Source organism: Hirundo rustica, chromosome 11, assembly GCF_015227805.2.
Source record: "Hirundo rustica isolate bHirRus1 chromosome 11, bHirRus1.pri.v3, whole genome shotgun sequence".
Classification (NCBI taxonomy): domain Eukaryota; kingdom Metazoa; phylum Chordata; class Aves; order Passeriformes; family Hirundinidae; genus Hirundo; species Hirundo rustica.
This window is the reverse complement of record NC_053460.1, coordinates 17539962-17561396: the sequence shown is the minus strand read 5'-3', so window position 1 is coordinate 17561396 and position 21435 is coordinate 17539962. Positions and strand designations below refer to the sequence as shown.

General features: G+C 41.7%; 1 protein-coding gene across 6 annotated transcripts in view; it reads left to right on the top strand.

Annotated features, from left to right (window-relative positions):
- CDH8 (cadherin 8) overlaps positions 1-21435 on the top strand; it is a 156666-nt gene that overhangs the window by 60982 nt on the left and 74249 nt on the right. For 4 of the 6 annotated variants that reach the window (XM_040075132.2, XM_040075133.2, XM_040075130.2 and 1 more), the window contains one exon: positions 11837-11956. In XM_040075132.2, coding sequence (XP_039931066.1) covers positions 11837-11956 — 120 coding nt within the window. Of the gene's footprint in view, positions 1-11836; positions 11957-16231; positions 16324-16383; positions 16436-21435 lie in introns of those variants that run through there. The other 2 variants (XM_040075135.1, XM_040075134.1) reach the window with 2 other exon arrangements.

Here is a 21435-nt window from a genome sequence, read left to right as displayed (position 1 = left end):
AGCCAAAGTGGATATTGTCTCCCGACAGCAGAGTTTTAGGATCCCTTTTTTCAGGAGAGGAATGAGGAGTGAAATCTCTTGATTTTGCTCTCAGCGAAGCTGGGTGTGTTTAGACAGCGAGTGTCATGCTGAAAGACAGAAGACGACTGAAGCAGAGTGACAAACGTGTTGGTGAAATAAAAAAGGACACAGATGGAAAAAGAACAAAAGCCATAAGGGAAGAGAATTCTCTCATAGTTTGCCTGAATTAAGGCAAACAGACAAACTTTAATCATCTCCAAATATTATAGGACTTATTCTGACAGTCATTAAAAAAAATAGAGTACACACAGTGGAATTCAGTCTGACATTGCTCTAGAAATGCTTTTGCCTTTGCCACTTGAAAATGGTAACCATATGAAAAAGCTTAGAATAATAATATTTTTTGTCCTTAAATGCTTCTATGAAAGGTCTTTACTGGAAAAGGTTTAGGCTTTCAGTTGAGTCAGAATATCAATTTTCAGTTTTGGCACAAGCACATCTACTTAGGAATGTTTTCCCTCGAATTAAGGTTTGCCCTTGATTATACCACTGCAGATAAGAAATTCTATTTTTTCGTTGTTGTTGTTTCCTGAAAGCAGAGCAGAGTCCTTTAGTCCAGCCAGGTGTTTTAGGACCACACTGTACATAGTGCAGCTTTGCTTCCCAGTTCTCCCAAAGATGTGCATTCTCTTCCACTTACAAATTGTTTGCAAAAAGACAAAATCTGCTCCATATGAAATCGACATGCAATGTCTGACATGATTAGTGATAAAATAACTTGACAAATCAGAAAGTTATGATAAAAACCTGACCTGAAATGTTATCAAGATCGACCTCACTGTCTTGCTGGGGTTTTTATCATTGATTTTTAAGGCACAGAGCATGACTGATAAATCAATGATAGTTTGTCACAAAATTGTGGAGTAAAGGGACTGCAGCACTGGGGTCAAGTGCAAATTAGCCCAAAGGGTAAATACAAAGGCAGTGCAAAAGCGAAGGGAAAAACCAGAAGATGTTATAAAATATGGCAACAGTGTAACAGCTGTTAAAAAAATGAAAAAGAAAAAGAAAAAGAAAAAGTATATTTTTGTGTTGTCTTGTTCCACCACTTGTTCCTCTTGTGCATAATCACATGCAGCAGCTGTGGTACCAAAGCGTTTTATGTGAGATTTCTTTGGTGAGTGTGTGTGTGTGTGTTTAAAATGGTCACACACAACCTTCAGGAAGGGCTCAGGGCATTCAACACCAGGGCTGTCTATCTGTTCCTTAACCTGACTGGCTGTCGAGCCTTGTGAAAACACAGTTCTGAGCATGTGCTGCTATTTTTGTGCTTTTCATTTCTCATGAGGTCTGATCAAAAATGTCATTATTTTTCTGTACTGAAAAATAACCGTTGTGGTCTTTATGAGCTCGAGGACCATGATGAAATTAGTATTCTTAGGGATTTATGGGCTGATCCTTTAGTTATCCCCCTCTATATTGTCCGATTGTCCTCAACCAGTTAATTGACAATACAGAATTACCAAAATCAGTGGGATTGCTCCAAGTGGTTTGTGCCAATGGCAGGCAGTACTTGAGTGTTGAGGTTCTGAAGGCACTGTCTGGTCCTTTGGAGCAAGGCTTGACTTACCTGGGCAAGGTGTGGAGCTACTGATGTGTGCTGGTTTCTTGGACAGCACTGCCTTCCTTCCTCTCCATTCACTGGCAGCAATTTGTCACAAATTTTCTGTGTTTGACACACATGCATTCCCTTGGCATGAAGGAAAGTTGTGCAGATGACACAGAGTGAAGATAAACTCAGCAGGAAAAATCTGCTGGGATCAGATCTGAAGACATAGTTCCTTATGGAGTTCTTCCAAACAGAGAAATTCATCTTTTCATGATGCTCCTGTTTTGGGATGAGGACAGACAGAGCTGTCACATGTTGATCATGCGGTGGCAGAACAGAGGAAATTTTGGCAGTCTTAGGTGAATGTCCCGTGTACCTACAGGAATCTGTCTTACTGTGGTTTTTCCTCTTGCCTCCTTAGTCACAAACATCTTGTTCTTGTCTTGGTGCAGACATTCTGCTTCTGAAATCCTTTGTGGTCGCTTCCATTTGTACATATCGAATGCGTCATCGTGTTTGTGTTCTGTGACTGTGTGAAAATAAGTCTCTGACTCAGGTGTCTGATGCATTCTCCTCTGGTTACGAGTTTAAATCTATTCTCAGCATGGATTTGTCACAATTTCCTCAAATGTAAAATTCTGGAAAAAAAAAAACCAAACCCCCAAAAAAGGTGTTTCAAAGATGGTTTGATTTTGCAGGCTTTGGAGTTGTATTATCTCACTTTTCTAAGCAGCTTGGCTGGTGACATGAGCCCGTTTGCTGGCCAGGGGATGATGCATAAGTGGAAAACAGAGGGATGAGGGGAAGTAGAGCAGCACAGGTTCCTGCCACACTGGTGCTCTGTGAAATGCCACAGAACTGGTCTGGAGCACAATTTCACCTTTTTCAATCACAGGAAAGGTAGACAAGATCTCACCACAAGGTAGAAAGTTCTAGGTTGGAAGATAAAGTTCATTGTGGTAATATTTTCACAGAAACTTTGATTACTGTAATTTCTGTTTGTCTGCTAGCATGAAGATTTGGCTTTAGAAAATCAGGGACCAACATTCCTCAAATTCTTCATTAAGTGGCCTGTGTTAGGCATCTCTCTGATGGACACACTTGATATTTGGCAAAATGACATGCAATTCAGAATCCATTTTTTTTCTCTGGCACTGGTCATTCCCCAGGCTGCCCTGAGCTGACACCTCTCTGGTTAAGTGCTGAATCTGCAGCTCTTCTTGTTTTTCCATGAAAACAGCTCACAACTGCCTGTGGAGCTGCTGTCAACACTGCTTCCTCGGAGTCAACCCCAGGAGCTGCTGGGCAGCTGATTCAGCTGTGCCCCTTCCCTGGGGCCCAGGAGGGCTCTGCTGCCATTTGCTGGCCCCACAGTGGCCTGGGGGGACAACATTTCAGACCCTGCTTTGCACCCTGGGTTACAGCTGCTGGCACTCCAGGCTTCACTCTCCCAAACAAAGCCAGCAGAGCATCGGAGCTGCGAGACGGTGTCGGCCGCTTTCTGTTCTCACCACACAAAGTCGTAAATGAAAGAATTTCTGCAGTAAACAGCTGAGGCTGCTTTATTATTTATTTCTATTTTTTACAATACACCTGAGCATAACCTGAAACTTCCACTGGAATCAACAAGACTTACAGTACTTTTTTTCTGTTCGGTGATACATTGTACAGTGATCATCCAATTTTACTGCCTTTGCCTGGGGACCTCGCAGAATGAATGCTGATGAAATAGTCAATTGATTAGAGACAAGCAGTCTTTCAAAAAGTCCTGAACAGAAGAGGAGCTATTTCCCACTTCTCTCGCAAATATCAATTAATATTCTATAGCGAGGGTGATATCTAAAGGGAGAATAAAAAAACATAGCATGAAAGGAAAACGTAATTCTTTAAGCCAAACATAAAATACATTTTACCCTTCTGCTGTTGCCTGTGATGTTTCAAACCGTGTACTAATCCTAACAAACAGCCACCCAGGGGAATTTGCAAAGGAATACCTGCAGGCTCTCTAATGGCACCATCTCATAAGTTGTAGCAAGAAGTATCTGCCAGCCTTAAAGCTGAAAAGGCAGAAGGTCCCTTCTTGTTCGATCCACACAGGTAAACTCAGGGAACATCAGCCACGATAATTGCCAGGGAGGAATCCATATCCCTAAATCTGAATATGTATTTCTGTTGTGAAGTATTTCTGATTCCAGAATGTTATGCTAAAGAGGCAGCATCAGAGTTCCGAAACAATTAGTTTATGCAGACAAGAAATGGTAAAATATGCAGTTGATTAGATTTCCCAGCCACGCTTCCTCCAGCCCTCATTATACAGCTGCGAGGTGCGGGGCTGCCAGCTCGCTCCGTTCCCGGCATGTTCAGACAGCCTTTCTCTCCAGGCATAGCCAGCTCCTCTCATACTTCTGCAGTCACACATTTGCATACAATATGTTTTTCCCAATTCTCTCACATGATAAAAAGTCCTTAAGATGGCACGTGAGCAATCTGCACAGACGTTGTGATACATGCGGTAGGTCATGCGTTTGTGCAGAGATTTTGACTCAAACATGTGCTGCATGACATTAACATTCTTTAAAGGTTTCATTAACCTCCTGAAGTATCTACTCCAGAAATTGCATTGAGAAATATGTAACATTTGGGAGCAACAATCTAGATACCTCTTCTGCTTGTGGAGCTAAACATCACTTAGTGTATCAAAGGTATGAAAGGATTCTTTTTCTGTTGGAACCAAGAAACAGCTTCTTGTGTTTTCCTGCATGGTACTACATAATTTATTATAGACCAAGCTGTTAGATTCTTTCAGATTCTTTCATTAAGCCAGATTTTTAGGAGCTAAAACCTTTGGTTTAGATTACCAATTCTTTAGGGCAGCATCTGCCATTTGCTATAGGTCTGTAAAGTACTGAAAAATCTCTCTGTGCATGTCAGTGAGATTTCATTCAACTACTTATATAAAACAAAGTGGCAGAACAAGCAAGTAATGTTTTATCACTCGTGTTTAATATTGAAAACAAAATAGGAACTGTATCTGATGCAGTTTATTTCAGAAAGTGTTTACAGGTGTCTGTGTGAATATGTAAGTGCACACAGGTGTTTAGACAGAGATTTATACAAGAGGAAATGGCCTTAAAGTGCTCTGGGGGAAGCTCAGGTTGGACAGCAGCAGGAATTTCCCCATGGAAAGGGTGCTCAGGCCTTGGCAGGGGCTGCCCAGGGAGGTTTGCAGTGCCCATCCCTGCAGGGGTCCCAGGAAGGGCTGGAGGGTGGAGTGTCAGCTTTACACACTTGCAGTTCCTGGAGGGCTGGAAGAGACTGGGGTGGCCTGTTTTGGGTGCATCCACAAAAGAGAGGAGTCCCAGGACTGACATTTAGGCATTCGCATTAGCTGGCCAATTTCATTCCTGTTCCTCTCCAGTCAGCCAAAAAAGGAGGATTCCAGGAGAGGATGATTCTGTCTTCCTCCCTCAGGTAGAGCAGGCAGCTGGTGCAGCTAGGTATCTAATTTAGCCAGTTGAGCCTGAAACTGGGTTGTATGAATAACCCTCTTTTCCTTCTTCCTTACCTTAATCATCATAAACAAGATCGTGACAGCATCACAGTATTTCACTACTTAGAGTCAAATAAATTATAGCTGGGAAAGACAAATTACCCTATTAGTTAATCTCCCTGTCTTTCTAGGGTTTTCCCTTAGAATGCATTATTCCAGCATCCTGTGCAAGAGAGTGAACTCTTCACTGAGGAGGATTCTGTTATTTCCCTTGGGAAGCTATTCCTCCTTGTACAATTTCTCATTGCAAGGAAGCTTTTGTTGTTGTTTTTCTCTTTGCAGAAGATAAAGAGAAGTCTAGTATCAGTGTATTTATGTGGTTCTCATTACCAACATACCAGTATTACATCTGTAACATACACAAATTTTCTTTCTCATTTCTGCCTCTAGAAATGATTGCATATTGGATTCTGCCATGGAAACAGCAGAATGCATGCTGACCTTCCTGTTTCTCCAGCATGGCAAGCACAAGTTGCCCATTTTTCCCTCAGTGGAGTGTTCTGGCCTGTATCTCTATCCTTTACCTCTGCTTAGGGTGTCATCTATTGCCTCATTCATTTTTCTTTCATTAAGGGTCCACTGGACACTTAAAAAGCAGATTTATTTTTATTTTTTATATGCTGTCCTCTGAGTGTGGGAAGATCTGAAAAACTCTTTCCAGCTCTGTCATCTGTTCCCAAAGCCATCCTTGCCCTTTGCCGTGGTTCTGGGGTCCTGTGGGCTCTGCAGGTCAGGCAGCAGCACAGCCATGTGCTGGCAGCATTGTTTCTCAGGGGGATTTATATCCCTTCCTCACAGAACCAGGAAATCATGGAATTCCTGGGTTGGAAAGGAGCCTCAAGGATCATTGAGTCCAACAGCCTCCTTGTCTCCTGTCTGTTTGTCATTCCTGGCCCTTGGTGTCTCTGAGGACTGAACCTTCCTGCACTGAGATCTGATCCATGCATTGGACTTGTGGAGCTTTGGCAATGAAGTAGCTGTTAACAGTAATAAAAATACATTCAAATACAGAAGGTAAGGCTGAAATAATAACATATGATCTGCAAAAGAACCCTTAAACACTCATGCAACTTGCCCACAATTTATGTGTGTATGTATTCATATATCTGCATGAACACCAAGACAAGCAATGATATTTTATGTGGGTAATTTGCATACGTTAACAAGTTCTGTAGTGCTTTAAACAGATTCCTGTTTCATATACATTTTTTTTATTTGGTTAGTGGAACCTCTAATTCATAGAGTTTGTGTTTAGAAATGGTCTCATGCAATAATGCAGGATGATAAGGCTTAAAACTATGTTTTTGCATTTAAAAAACGAGCGACAATTAAAAACAAATAAGAATAAGTTCCTTCAGCTTTGAGGCAGTAATAATTTACATGTCAAGAAGTTATGCAGGTTTTTATGAGATTATTGCAGTTTTATTCAATAAAAAATTGTTACCATGACAACAACTGTCATGCTACCTGTGAGATTATAGCAAAGAAGGACAGTGAAGAAAAGGCTTCATTTTGGGAAGAATGCTTGTCTGACCTGCTGGGTACAGACAATGCTTTGTGTGACCACCCCTGGCTGCAGGGCTTCCATCAGCCCAGCTCCAAAGCCAGATGAAGGTTTTGAAGCACAGGATCCTCTTAGGGAAACAAAAGAGTTGGTAAATAATGGTGAGGCTTTGTCATGCAAATACTCTCCTAATGCTCCATCCAGTTGGTAATCAGATCTTCAGAATGAAATGGAGATTTCGGCCTGTCAAGATTTGGGAAGATTAGGAGAGAAAGAATGAGTGAGACCAGAAAGGGCATCAAAAAAGAAAGAAAAAAAAATTAAAAATCCCCAGAAGTCTCCGGGAAGATGAGAAAACATGGTCCCACCAGGTTTCATTACGGTCACATTAATCATTTTTACCAGCCATTACAATCTTTCAACAAAATGGTTGTTCACTGAATATGGATTCATGTAAAGGCTTGGCACCAACAAAGCATTACCTCCTCTAGAACATTTAAATTTGATTTTTTGGATTTTTTTTTTTTTTCCCCAATACACACATTTCACTGCCACACCAAAAGAATTTGCTTTCCTACTCCCCGTGGCAGCATATGCATTTTTCTTTCTGACTAATGTGCAGAATTTGCACCCTGACTTGCACACAAAAACACAGCCAAAACAACAGAAAAGCACTAGTTGAGCACACACATCTTATTTTTTATGATGGTTTTTAATCTTAGTTTGCCAGCAAACACGGGCTCTCTCACCTAGCCATATAAGAATAGTCCTGTTGTTAATTGTGTCTCTGATTGCTGGCCTGTTGTAAAGACAGAGTAAAACAATCTGACACTGACAGAGTAAAACAATCAGCAATGGCTAATGGTTAAAGCACATTAGAAGTGTTCATTAATTAAAATCTGTTGAATCTCTGTGCTGTCTATATTTATGGTGGTTAAATCCATACTTAAGGGTCATTAGCATTGCAAAAGTGTACCTGAGGAAAAAGCACACAAAGTTTTTTAGCAGAGCAACTTAAAATTTGCCTCATCCCTTGGAAAAGAAATGGGTTTGGTTTACATAAGGCAACATTAGGTACATAAAGAAAAAAGAACCAGTGATTATGTTGTTGGGCCAGATTATATAAAACTGCAATATTATTGTAATTGGGACAACAGTGACTTGGACTACAATAGAGTCTTACTTATAAAAATGGCACCATTTCAAATTTATAGTCCCTGGCTAAATGAGTTCTTGTAGCATTGACAAAGAAACAAACACAAGCCAAATGCAGTCAAAATTAAACACAAACAGAAACCATAGCAGTTTATTTGCTGAGCAGAATCCAGAATGTTGTTTTTCCAAGAGCATTTACTTAATAAATGCCCCTCCCTGCATTACAGCTTTTTCAATGCAAAATTTTTATCTTTAAAACTTTAAGCGCATCATGCTTGTAAAAAATATTTATGAACATGTGGTTTATAACTGCAGTGTCAGTAATGGTGTAAAATCCTGCTTAAATATTGATAATCCAAAGCTTGCAGAGTTCTGGTGTGGAGGTTGGCTAAAAACAGCCATGGTGGCTGTGAGTTCAGGGTTTTTTTTTTCATTGTTTTGCACCATCAGGAATTTCTTGAGTTCTCCAAATCTTTTGGTGCCCAGGTTCCACCCCCTGTGGGAGTGGGATTGGTTGCTCCGTGTGAGCTCCCAGCACATTGCAGGGGAACCAGTTGCAGACTTAGCAACATCACCTGCAGCTGCAGAAGGGACAGAGTTTGCTCCTAAGTGTACTGATTATTGCCAGCATGAACAACAAAATGTAGTGTGTTTCACACCTGCAGAAAATTTGACTCAAGGCAAAAAAAAAAAAAAAATTCAAATTAAAGGTGATAAAATTTAAACTATGCCGAAGCTTAACTAATTTCGATAGTGGAAGCAATTTCTTTAATTTCTGTTTCATGATCACTCACATCTTCCCTAAACAATTTTCATCAGTAAGATTGCTGGGAGCAAATTACTGGATTTGACAGGCCTCAGAAGTGTGTGTGATGGTCGGAAATGAAGTGCTGAGTGGGAGAAACTGGCTGGGGGAGAAACTGATTTCTAGGAGGCAGGAGACTATTTCAGTTGTCCATTCCCTTCATTAATTTTATTGGGCGAGATTATAATCACACTTCAAGTGACGCCTTACCCCTGCCTTATATGTACTTTAACTGGAAATACTGGCACACACATATTACCCATGTGTTTTTAATACATTTATAAACCTCAGTTGAACTTGGGGTCTCAATGAGTGATTGAATTTTTTTATATGACAAGAAGAAAACTGGTAAAATTGGTAGCTGAGCATCAGGATTAGAAGCAATGTTAGATGCTGATTAACTCTTTTTATTAGGGTGCATTCAACTTTAGTATCTAATGAACACTTAGGATAAAGAATGTGCTTATCAAAGAATCAGCATATCCATTCAAGTCTGGGAATCTTGAAATAGATATCTGTAGAAAGTCTTCAGGAATTCTCAAGTGAAGTATGATAAGAATAGAAATTATATATCAAATCTTTCTAAACAAGCAATGTAATTATTTCTGAAGGCCTTTGAAATGAGAGCCAGCAAAGAAAATCAAACACAATCTCCAAGAAGTCAACAGTTTTATTTCTTTTATTTTCCTTTGTGTATAAAGTATATAATGGAAACAAAATGAAACAGTCTCGATAAAATACTCCGAAGTTTTCACTTTGTGATGAGCCTTATCTTTTTCCAGCGCTGTCCCATTGTATGACATTCTGCACAAACCTCTTCTGTTTTAGGAGATTACAAACCACAAGTTTTATGATGGCAGCCACAGAAATGAGCACATCAGCTGCTGCTTTAGGCTGGATCCAGCTGAAGGAAGCTCTGAGCCTGCATTCATGGCTGGGGTCACCCCGGGACGTGGGCCATGGGCTGCAGGGAGCATGGAGGGTGTGCTGGGATGTGCTGGGGCCTCAGTTCCAGAGAGGGGAGGTACAGATCAGCTGAGGGATGATTGTCTGTGGGAACAGCAGAACAGAGCTCTGGTGTGAGTACAAAAGGTGAGCCACCAGAACTTCAACGTGTGAGACAATCCCGTTAGCTCCAGCTTCTCATGCCTTGTGGCTCCTGTGGGCAAGCCACCAAGGGGCCTTCGTCCCTCTCTTCCTGCAACATCCACACTCAAGCTTCCTGCAGGCTCCCTTGTTGTTGTTGCCTGTTTTCTGCAGCCTCTGCCATGGCCTCTGAGTGTGCCCTAGGGCTGCTTCCCTCTTCCTCTTTATATCGAAGGAGGGCCTTGAGGATATCACCTGTATGCTGCTGAGCTTGCCACAGGGCTGGGCACCACTTGTGTCACCTGTCCCCTTTATCATTTCCACTCAGAGCTGTCAGGAGCTGTGTGTTACTGTCACTGGGCAGATAGTGCATTTCCAATGTTAATTCCTTACAGACTAACCATCAAGGTGAGGATAAACTCCATTTCTCAGGCACCATGACAGGTTAAAAATTATTCTATTAAAGGTTAGGTATAAAATCACTTTTCAGCATTGAATACAGTTAAGGTTCAAAACATGAACAGTTTGCTTATTTATAGAACAGGTTCAGCAAGCATCTGTCAAAGAGAGATGTGACATAATATTCCTTGCACCAGCTGCAGGACTCCTCTGGCCCCTGCTGAGCCCAGGAGAGATGCTGGGGGGACACTTACCCTCTTCCTCCCTTTGCTGATATTCTCCCCTGTAAGAATGGGTAAATTTACACAAAAAATAAATGCCCAATACCAGCCAAAGCCATTTTTTCTCTAGTGAGATGTATTTCTGCAACCCACATTCCCTTCACTAGGAATTGTCCCATTAGTTTCAGGCAGCAAACTTGTCACACCTTCAGTCCTTGCAGAGCTTGTGCTCCCCAAGACAGGTGTTCTCCATCCTCCCAAACCTTAGCCCAGCATCTTGCCGTGGTGTTTGAAGTGGCCAGGTGGGGGAGTGAAATGGCAGCTATTGGGTCATATGCAAGTTATATCTAGATATGCAAACCTTTTTCTAACTAATTTATGTGTGCTGTAAACCACAAAAGTGCCGTGCAGGGAGAGAGGAAAAGGGAGCACAGAGCAAGGACAAGGGCTGAGCCAGAGGGGTCTCCTTCCCTTTGCTCTGCTGTCCTGAAGGGCTGTGGGATCAGGATTCACAGCACACCAAGGCTAAGAAGGAAAAGGAGGCATTTATGGATATTTTTATTGGTATATCCAGAAAGGGGGATTTTTGATGGGTGCTGTAATTACTTTCCTTTCTGAACATAATTCAGCCCTTAACCTTTCTCCTTCTCTTGCTTTCTCTCCCTCTGTATATATTGTCTTTATTGTCAGCCTAATTAATGCCATCATACTTTTATGTCAGCCAAAAAAACCCTCTCTGCAGCAACCTTAATGCAACCAAGTGAATTTCATTCCATTTTGCTTCTTACAGAAGTGGCAAGTGCTATGGGGTCTAAGAAATAAAAAGGGTAATTTCCTTTTTTTTTTTTTTTTTTTTAATTTTTTTGGTTTTTTCTATTTATTTTTGTCAGAATATGGAATTTATAACTCTGGCTGAACAATGGCCCCCTGAGTGGCAGAGACTCATTTTAGAGACAATTGTTGTTGTCCCAACTCTGTCACTGTGGCCACATCAAATCATTATCGTGGCTGCAAGCCAAGGGAAGGAAAAAGAACCCTTTTTATTATGGTTTTTCTATCTGGTCTCTGTAACTTGGCAAAGTTCTTTCAAATGTGAATTTGCAAGTCTTAAATGTAACATATTATACTGTATTTTTAACCTTGTGTTTTGTATCCCTTTGATATGATTCGTTTGCAAATGCTGAAGTCTACGCAGATCTATTGGGTAGCTTTAAATGCATTCTACAAAGAAACTTTAAATAATAGAGATACTAAAAGAGCTTTTATTTTACCCAGAAATTCAGGCTGCTGGCACATACCAGCTTGAAGGAAAATGTTTTTGTTTCTGTTCCGCAAGTGATATTTTAACTTGTTGCTGATATTTTCCCTTCTTTTATTATTATACAGCTCACAAGGAAATGAATTTTTGTTTCAAATTAGTTTTTGAATAAGATATGCAAATTTCTAGTGAGTGTAAACATTAATTGTGTGTATTCTTTCTATTTAGGCACCTTTGTTACTAAAGTAACAGCTACAGATGCAGATGATCCAGTATATGGAAATAGTGCCAAGCTGGTTTATAGCATTCTGGAAGGACAGCCTTACTTTTCTATTGAGCCCCATACAGGTAAGTGACTCTAAATAGCAACCCCTGGCTTAGGAAATCACCTCAGATTCCTCTAAGGAGGCTTAGGTTGGGTATTGGGAAAAATATTTTCATGGAAAGGGTTGTCCAGTGCAGGCAGAGCTGCCCAGAGCAGTGAGGGGGAGTCTCCATCCCTGGAGGGATTTAAAGCTGTGCGGATGTGGTGCTTGGGGCCGTGGACAAGGTGGGCTTGGCAGTGCTGGGGAATGCTTGGGCTTGATGTCTTACAGGCTTTTTCCAACCTGGAGTAATTCTCTGGTTATATTTGTGGAGGTGACCATCCCCTGCTTCCTGTGTATCTTACCACCCAGGTGTAACTCAGGTCTCACTTGTGTTCCTCAGGGTCTGATCTCAGGGAAAGGCACAGGAAAAATAGGGATTAGTGGTAATGAGGGTGATAGTGATGGCAGTGTTGAAGAAGTTACTAGAGCAGCTGAAGGCAGAGGAGGTTATGACAAAACTGGTCAGGGAATGCAGGGCTTAGCCTGAGGGGTTTAATGAGCATAATGTAATGTTCAATGTGAGTCTATAGCATTCCCAGATAAAGGACTTTTTAGCTTGGTATAGGAGAAGGGAATACAGGTGACCTTATCCCTGATAAGTAACAGCTGTGTTAATTACCCAATACAGCCTTGCCCCTGATAGGCCTTTTATCACACATATCTTTATTCAGCCAATAAAGATAAGTGTGCTAAAAGGGAGTGGGTTAGCTGGTGAGGGAGAATCATGGAGGAGGAGGAGGAATGTGAAGCAGCATCCTGGGGAGAGAGAATCTTTGCTCTGAGGTCAGTCTGGGTCTGCAGTTGGAACCTGTTGTTGAACCTGCAGTCACAGTCTAGCCAGGTAAAAGCCTGCAGTCACAGTCTGCACCCCAATCCCTGCAGTCACAGTCTAGTCAGGTAAAAGCCTGCAGTCACAGCCTGCACCCCAATCCCTGCAGTCACAGTCTGCACCCCAATCCCTGCAGTCACAGTCTGCACACCAATCCCTGTAGTCAAAGCCTAGCCAGGTAAAAGCCTGCAGTCACAGTCTGCACACCAATCCCTGCAGTCACAGTCCAGCCAGGTAAAAGCCTGCAGTCACAGTTTGCACACCAATCCCTGTAGTCAAAGCCTAGCCAGGTAAAAGCCTGCAGTCACAGTCTGCACACCAATCCCTGCAGTCACAGTCTGCACACCGATCCCTGTAGTCAAAGCCTAGCCAGGTAAAAGCCTGCAGTCACAGTTTGCACACCAATCCCTGCAGTCACAGTCCAGCCAGGTAAAAGCCTGCAGTCACAGTTTGCACACCAATCCCTGCAGTCAGAGTTCAGCAGGAAATAACCCACAGTCAGAGGCTGCAAGGGAAATCTACAGCAGGAGCTTGCTGCAGCCAGTCAGTGAATGGTTGGGGTCAGGATGGCTGAGCTGGAAAGAGGAATAATTCAGGACCCTTTTCATGCTGTGATTAACAAGAAGTCTGTGTCTGGGCTCATTTCTACCCTCTAACAAGAGGGCTGCTGCAACAGCTTGGGAATTTTAGTAACTATATTTTATGTTTTCATTAAAAATACTTTTTCTTTCTTGATTGGTTGGATCAATTTGGGGAGAGAAAGAGCATCAATCGTGGGTGTTGGTGTGAAGTTCTATTAGCATGCCTTTAGGGTGACTTTAGTTCTCTGTGGTTTTGTAGTCTTGAAAGTCAAATGAAAGAAGTGCCAATAAATCCATTCCTTCTTGTTTTCTTTAGGTTGTCCTATGCAGGTTTTAAGGTGATTTGATAATATTTCTAATATTCTGTCACCTGTTACTAAAAATCCTTTTAAATCACTGTGAGTGAAGCAGCTGTGATCTCCTAAGGCGAAGAAAACAAAAACTCTTTAAAGCATACAAATATCCACCTGAATTTATACAGCTGTCAAGCAACAAAACAGGAGTAAAAGTTCTTGTTCTTGTGCTGAGTAACAAAACTATAAAATAAATGCTCAGAGAAATTATTAAAGGATGGTTTTGGTAGATTGAGTGAACTAAGTTTTCTCACCAACAATAAACATAGTACTCCTGTAATCTTTTAAAAGCTGGAATTTCTTGAAATATTTCTGATGAAATTGCATGGAAGAATTATTTCCTATTCCTAGAAATGCCCTAACTTTATGAGACTTTAAGTAAATGGTGTGCATCAAAAAATATTAATGGAAAGTGTTTTTTTCTGGTTGAAGGACAGCTATCCTAAATGTGAAAGGGATCTCTGGAATGTGATTCAGCCTTTTATTTTTACACTGCATGTGAAATAGAGTTTTACAGGGAAAAAATTTAGCACAGTACAATGGAAAAAGAGCAGCTTGTTCCAAAAATAAGTGTGTGGAGAGAGTGTTTATTAGTGAAGGCCCTGAGTTCCTGTGGCTTGTTTGTCACAAATCAAGTGGAAATATAACTCTGAACAAACCTCTGACCATCAAGTATCTAAATATACTGTTTGGTTTCTTTAATATTACAAATTATTGCATGCAGCAATTACTTGTGTGAGCTGTCCTAATTAGAGGGGAATTGACTGTAGGGTTTTTCTCAGTTTCTACAAGGGAAAGTTTGTGCCTTAGCACTGAAACATGCCAGCTTTCCTAAAGGAGCTGAGAAGTGCATTCTCCACCCACAGAAAAGATTTTTCTTTCACAGAAAAATGGCCTGAATAAAATATTCCAAGTGTAAAAAAACCCTACTTCATTTAACTTAGTTTTCTTATTTGTATTGCATTAAACCCTAATGCTCAGTCCAAAGAAGTAACTGTTCCTCACCTTGGAAAGTGATTCCTGTTATCATGAAAGCAGAGAGAGCTCCAAAGCTTCTTGTTGAACCTGAAAATCAGGGGTTTTCTCCTGTTTCACTGGCATTAATTCCCCCCTCGTCTCTTCAATTTCTGCTACAAATATTCCTTTGCAGAGCAGTTCAGTTACCATGAAAATGACATGTTAGTGTCTAAGGGGAATTTATTGAAAAAACTTCAACTGTGGCCACAGTCCCTAAGTGGCTTTATCTTATGGAGCGGCTTCTGAGTGAATAAATGGTTTCAGATCCCCCATTTTTCTAGATCTGTGGAGGACATAAATTATGTTCTCCTCTAATTCACTGTAACTGGCTGAGTTTCTGTACTGAGGCTCTTCTCTCTTTCTTTGCCATCTCCATGTAGTGCCCTTCATCTGCAGTGGAATCACCATCCTGCTCTCACATTTGTTTGTTTAGGATATATAAAATATAAATATACATTAAAGTTTGATCATTAATCAAACCAGATGCAGGTAGCTATGTAGAAACTGATGCCACATATGCAGGGTGAAAAATGTTGTTCTAAACCAAAATGTCCAAAGCAAATATGAAGTGTGAAGATGTTTGTTTCTCTATATTTACCCAATCTTTGCAGTGTGAACCATCACAACTATCAGTAACTAAGCCAGGAAAACACGTTATCTTGTAGTCCTCAGGACCCTCAGGGAAGTTTTTATGTCGAGGGGTGTTTGGATACTGTTGTGACAGTGTACAAATTAAAGCTGAGCAGGTAGAGTAGTGTTTCACCCCAAACAAATCCAACCTGAAGATGATCCTCCAAGTGTGGTACATATTTTAGGGTTTGAAGGTTGTTTGAGATTTTTGGGGGCTGCGAGAGGGAATGTGTGTATAGCTGCCTTTTCTTGGTGGTTATACTTCATTAGTGCCCTGATAAGTTGAAAGTCTTTTCAGTTAATTTGAAACAAAATTGTTTCTGAACACAGATATTGTGTCTTCCCCTAAATGGAATCAGTATTTTAGAAATGGGCTGTGTGAGAGTGATCCCCTTCAGAATATAAATATTTTCTGTCATTTGTAGGAGTGTATCAAGTGTTATCAAACGTACAGCTATTGAGAACTGATCTATTTATAATTTTTCTAGATGACTGACCTTTTATTATCTTTCTTAGAAACCAAGAGTAAATGTAGATCTGTACAGCTGCCTACACCAGGGCAGTATTGGTCTGTAATTTTTTAATTTCTGGCTCAGAGTAAGGATTGTATGACCTTCCTGCTTGGTTTTAATGGCATGTGGAGGGTGAACCATGAGGAATTATCCCAACCGTGCCTCCTGATTCCTCTGTAATCCTCAGAACAAAAAGAGACAGCAAAGGAGGAGGATGTGGCTTTGTGCCTGTGCTAAGGAGGGGTTGTCACACCTGAGGGTGAATGTGAGGGAAGCAGGTGCTTCCTCTCCTGCATTTAGGTTCCTCCTGGCTTGGCAGGAGCTGGATGTGACCCTTATCTGAATCACTCTCAGCTGGAACTTGCATTACTCAACCTCCTCACTGAAACGGTTCTATAATGTTGGGCACAAAGAAACAAGTGCTGGTGAGTGACCCATAAAACAATAATTTTCCATTACCTGAGATGAAAAATGCATATATTGCTGCAGTTCTAGTTTGCAAGATCTTCTGTAAGAGTTATAGACACATGAAAGGAGGTAATTCGGAAGTTATTTTACACTCAGTGCTCTGAATGTGGCTTAGGGTAAATGCTTTTTTGATGGCTTGTTCCGAATGTTTTTTGCTTTTTGTGGTGAATTTTATTATGACCACTGGTTTGTTGGATAGAGGGTGGATATAATTAATACATGACAAAGATACAGATTTAGATTTTTTTTCTATGAGAGACAAAACTTGAAATGTGATGGCATCAGATTAGTAACAAAACTCATGGTGGGCTGAAATATATTCCTTGTATCATTATGGTTCCATCTCAGTAACTGATGCTAGGCTCCCTGCCTAGTGTGTTTTATTTATAAAGGTACACAAGTTGTACGGATTCTCTCATAATCCAAATGCTGGGAAAGGGGTTCCTTAAGACTGCTAAACGTAGCTGGAGTACACTTCTCACTTTTAAGCTTTTTCAAGGATATTAAATCATGACTGTCAGCTTTAAAATAAGATTATCATAATGAAAAGTAATATGAAGTGACACTGTGTTCTACAATATAGGGATAGCTGAGGAAATACATTTTCAGCTGTGTCTGACTTATTTACATTTCACGTGAACTTAAATAATGTCACTCCTACACATACCTGAAATATAGTTCCATGAATAAGGCAAATTGCAGCAAAGCCCTACAGCACTGGAAGGCGAGTGGGATTAGTGAAGCACAAGCCCTTAGTCTGGCTGAAAAAGAACAGCTTTTAAGCACTGCTGTCTTGGATGTGGGCATTTGGTGCGAAGCCAAGGCTCAAGGAGGTACACTGAGATGGATGGAAGAATCTGCAGACCCAGAAAGCTGAAGACTCTCCCAATAGAATGTGGATATTTCTTTGGAGAGTGAATAAATATGGGGCTTTCCCCTATACCTGGTTTAACTTTCAGTTGGAAGAGCACATGCTTTTAACTGCAGTTTTTAATACAGTGTGTGGCCCTCTCTGGTCCACAGTGTTGAATCACTGAAATCAGAACATTAATTAATAGGTCCAGGAGGAATGAAAACTTCACTCAACAGAAGCCAGGCTTGAATCTTTCATTTTAATTTGCAGTCTTGCCTCCATTTTGATCTTATAATGGAGTCCAGCAGAATGAAAACAAATAAGAATATAAAACAGCACTTTTTCAAAGTTACAGATATGTTTGTGATGTTCAGGTTATTTCTTCTATCTGGTTGTTAATGTCCAGTTCATTCCCGATGGCACAAGGTGCCCTCAGAAGATGGTGTGTAGGGCTGATAAGAGCTGTCATCATAAAAACACTGCTGAGATATTGAGAATGCTCAAAGCAGGGTAGCTAAAGTCAGGAGAATATTACTTATAATGAAAGATTGATTGAACTAAATTTGTGTAAACTGGATCAGAGGTGATTAAAGAAGGATATGAAATCACTGCACAAATATTTGAGAGGTGTTAATAAAAGAGAAACATGGGGACTGTTTTTGTAATTATTCATGATACAGTGACAGGGAAGCACTTCAAGCTGGAGAGAAATGAGAAACAGTTTTGGTACAGGAAGGAATCTACTACTGTAAGGGGAAAGTAATGAGCTGCTAGGAGCAGAACTCACTCGTGTTCAACAGAGCCTTCCTAAATAGTTCAGCTTCTAAATACTTTAGATCTAAACCCTCATGGGATCAGTGTAGAGAAAGTACTTGTTCAACATGAGTCAGAGCACGGATTGAGCTGCTGCTTTCCAGCTCATTTTATTGACTACTGCTGCTGCCATGGCTGTGCCAGTTACTGCAGATTTAGAGTTAAGTAAACTCTTGACTGCAGCGATAAAGAGGAGGCATGAACTGGGATGGGTGGGTGTTCTGCTTTAGCAAGAGGGGTGTAGAAAATCCTTTTCAAAGAATTGTAGTATCACAGAATCGGAGTGGTTTGGGTTGGAAGGAACCTTAAAGTTCATGTCATTCCACCCCTGCCATGGCAGGAACACCTTCCCCTGAAGAAGGCAGGTGTGTACAGCAGCATCCAGGGCCATGGAGCCCAGAGAGCAGCATTGCCAGGGCAGCGCTGTGGCTGCAGCAGCAGCAGCATTGCCAGGGCAGCACTGTGGTTGCAGCAGCAGCAGCAGCATTGCCAGGGCAGCACTGTGGTTGCAGCAGCAGCAGCAGCATTGCCAGGGCAGCACTGTGGCTGCAGCAGCAGCAGCATTGCCAGGGCAGCTCTCTGCCTGCAGCAGCAGCATTGCCAGGGCAGCACTGTGGTTGAAGCAGCAGCAGCAGCATTGCCAGGGCAGCACTGTGGCTGCAGCAGCAGCAGCAGCATTGCCAGGGCAGCACTGTGGTTGAAGCAGCAGCAGCAGCATTGCCAGGGCAGCACTGTGGTTGCAGCAGCAGCAGCAGCATTGCCAGGGCAGCACTGTGGTTGCAGCAGCAGCAGCAGCATTGCCAGGGCAGCACTGTGGTTGAAGCAGCAGCAGCAGTATTGCCAGGGCAGCGCTGTGGTTGAAGCAGCAGCAGCAGCATTGCCAGGGCAGCACTGTGGCAGCAGCAGCAGCATTGCCAGGGCAGCACTGTGGTTGAAGCAGCAGCAGCAGCATTGCCAGGGCAGCACTGTGGCTGCAGCAGCAGCAGCAGCATTGCCAGGGCAGCACTGTGGTTGAAGCAGCAGCATTGCCAGGGCAGCACTGTGGCTGCAGCAGCAGCATTGCCAGGGCAGCACTGTGCCTGCAGCAGCAGCATTGCCAGGGCAGCACTGTGGTTGCAGCAGCAGCAGCAGCATTGCCAGGGCAGCACTGTGGTTGCAGCAGCAGCAGCGGCATTGCCAGGGCAGCACTGTGCCTGCAGCAGCAGCATTGCCAGGGCAGCGCTGTGGCTGCAGCAGCAGCAGCAGCATTGCCAGGGCAGCACTGTGGCTGCAGCAGCAGCAGCAGCATTGCCAGGGCAGCACTGTGGCTGCAGCAGCAGCAGCAGCATTGCCAGGGCAGCACTGTGGCTGCAGCACACACAGGGATTCCTGGAGTGCATCACTGCTTGCTGCTGTTCCAGTGCTCGGGCACAGTGCTGGAAGCAGAGTCTGTTCTCACACTGCTGGGAGTCTTTTCATGTCTTTGTGTACTAAACAGTCTGTGCAAGCCGAGGATGTGTCAAGGTGTTTGTACTGAGGTGTTTGGTGGCCCTGTGAGTTGTCTTGGTGACAGCCCATTAGGAGAGGGCTGGGCTGACACGGAGCCAGAGCAGAGCTGAGTCAGTCCCGCAGCTCTCTCGTTAGCTGCAGTAGAAAGCGCAGCTATTATGGAACAGGTATTTAGGATTGGGCCCTTCAGTAACACCAAGAGCTGTCCTTGCTGATTAATAAGTATAAAATCACTGCAGAGACGTTTGAAAACAGTTCTGCTGGGCTGCAGCTGGTGAAGCTGAGTGGCTTAAGATCAAGGCAGATTGGCGTTTGGAAAGAAGCGATTTCTGCTTCTTGAGTTTATCAAATAATAGCAGCAACAAAAAAAGCTGATACCACACATATTTCTTGCATTTCAGAGCAATAGCTCTATCATTTTAGAAAGCTTGCGAGGTAGTTTGAGCTTGACTGTTCCTCATGCTGAGTAGGAAAACGGGCAACATATCTAAATAATGTACTTCAAGGGCCTGAATTAGAGAGAGGAATTTGAACTACACAGCTGGAGCTGGAAAGCACCTGAAAAAGAATCCAAGGCTACTTTCTGTAAAGTGTCTGGTGTAATCACAGCTATTATATTGCTAAAAATGAAATCCTAAGGAAACGAGGTCGTAAATGCTGTGCCAAATGTTTATTTACTGAATTTGTTCTCAGCTGGTGAGAGAGTGATCCTTTCACCTTGCCAGTGAAAGGGTCCTAGGGAAAAGGGAATGGCTGGTAAGTAGAGCTTAAAGCTTTGAACCCATTCTCTAAAACCCAGAGACAAGTCCACCTGAATTAAAAAAGCAACATTGTAATAGGTGTTATCCAGTCATGGATAGTTGGATATACTACTAGCAGAACGCACATAGAGAAAAGGAGGTAATTTCACATGCACTAAGAAACTTGCAGGGTCAATTTCAAAATGGAATCAAGAGCAGAAACTGCAAAAATTGTAATAATGTGGGTTGAAAAAGAAAATAGAATAAATCCTATGTTAAAAACCCCGAATTAATAAAACCATATTCAACCTTGATCTCTGTTTAAAAAAACCCTGCCATCTTCCCCATACACTTTCTAAAAATAAACATTAGAGTAAAATACATACACTAGTAGTCTCTACTGAAAATGAAAAAAATGGCATAGAAATATAAAATGTAAAATAGCATTTGATTCTTCACACAGTCATTATTTTTACTGTGCTTAATGTGTTTGATTTCATATATATCTAGAACTGAGTGTAGTTCATATAACTCTTGTAATTAATAACTTTTATAGAAAGTTAGGAAGCCTTGCTAGAGGTTGCAGATATGTTTCCTGTCTTGCTTAGAAATGAAACAAGAAATTAGAATGTTTGATGATAATTCTTATTTAGGAGATTATGATAAAGGTAAATAAAATTAAAAATGGTGGATCAATATTCCTGTATCACATCATCAAAGTACTACATTTTTTAAAACTTTGAGTAAAGGTATTTGTGATCTACTAATTTTTAAAGAATTATGGCACAGGTTTTCCACAGATCTCCAAGTAAACCTTTTTTATGGACTGCTAAAACATCACTGAGGTCACTGTGCTTCACGAGAATACAAAGAATGCCACTCGTGGCTCTGAAGAAATTGCAAGATTGATTTTCAGGAGTTTGGGTCCTAAATGACTCTTATATTTAATAAGAATCTCCACCAAGATTCTAGCACGGAAGGAAGATAAAAGCAATTACTTAGGTCTTGCAAAATGAAGTAGGGAAAGTTCCAAAGTACCAAAGTCTGCAAGCTGAAATAGCAGGAAGTCTTCAACAAAGAGTGTGAGATGAATGGGATACTTGAGAAAGGCTTTTCAGGGCCAGGTTCCAATTTTGCATAGTGCTTGCTTGGTTTTGTTCCATGTGCTCAATTAT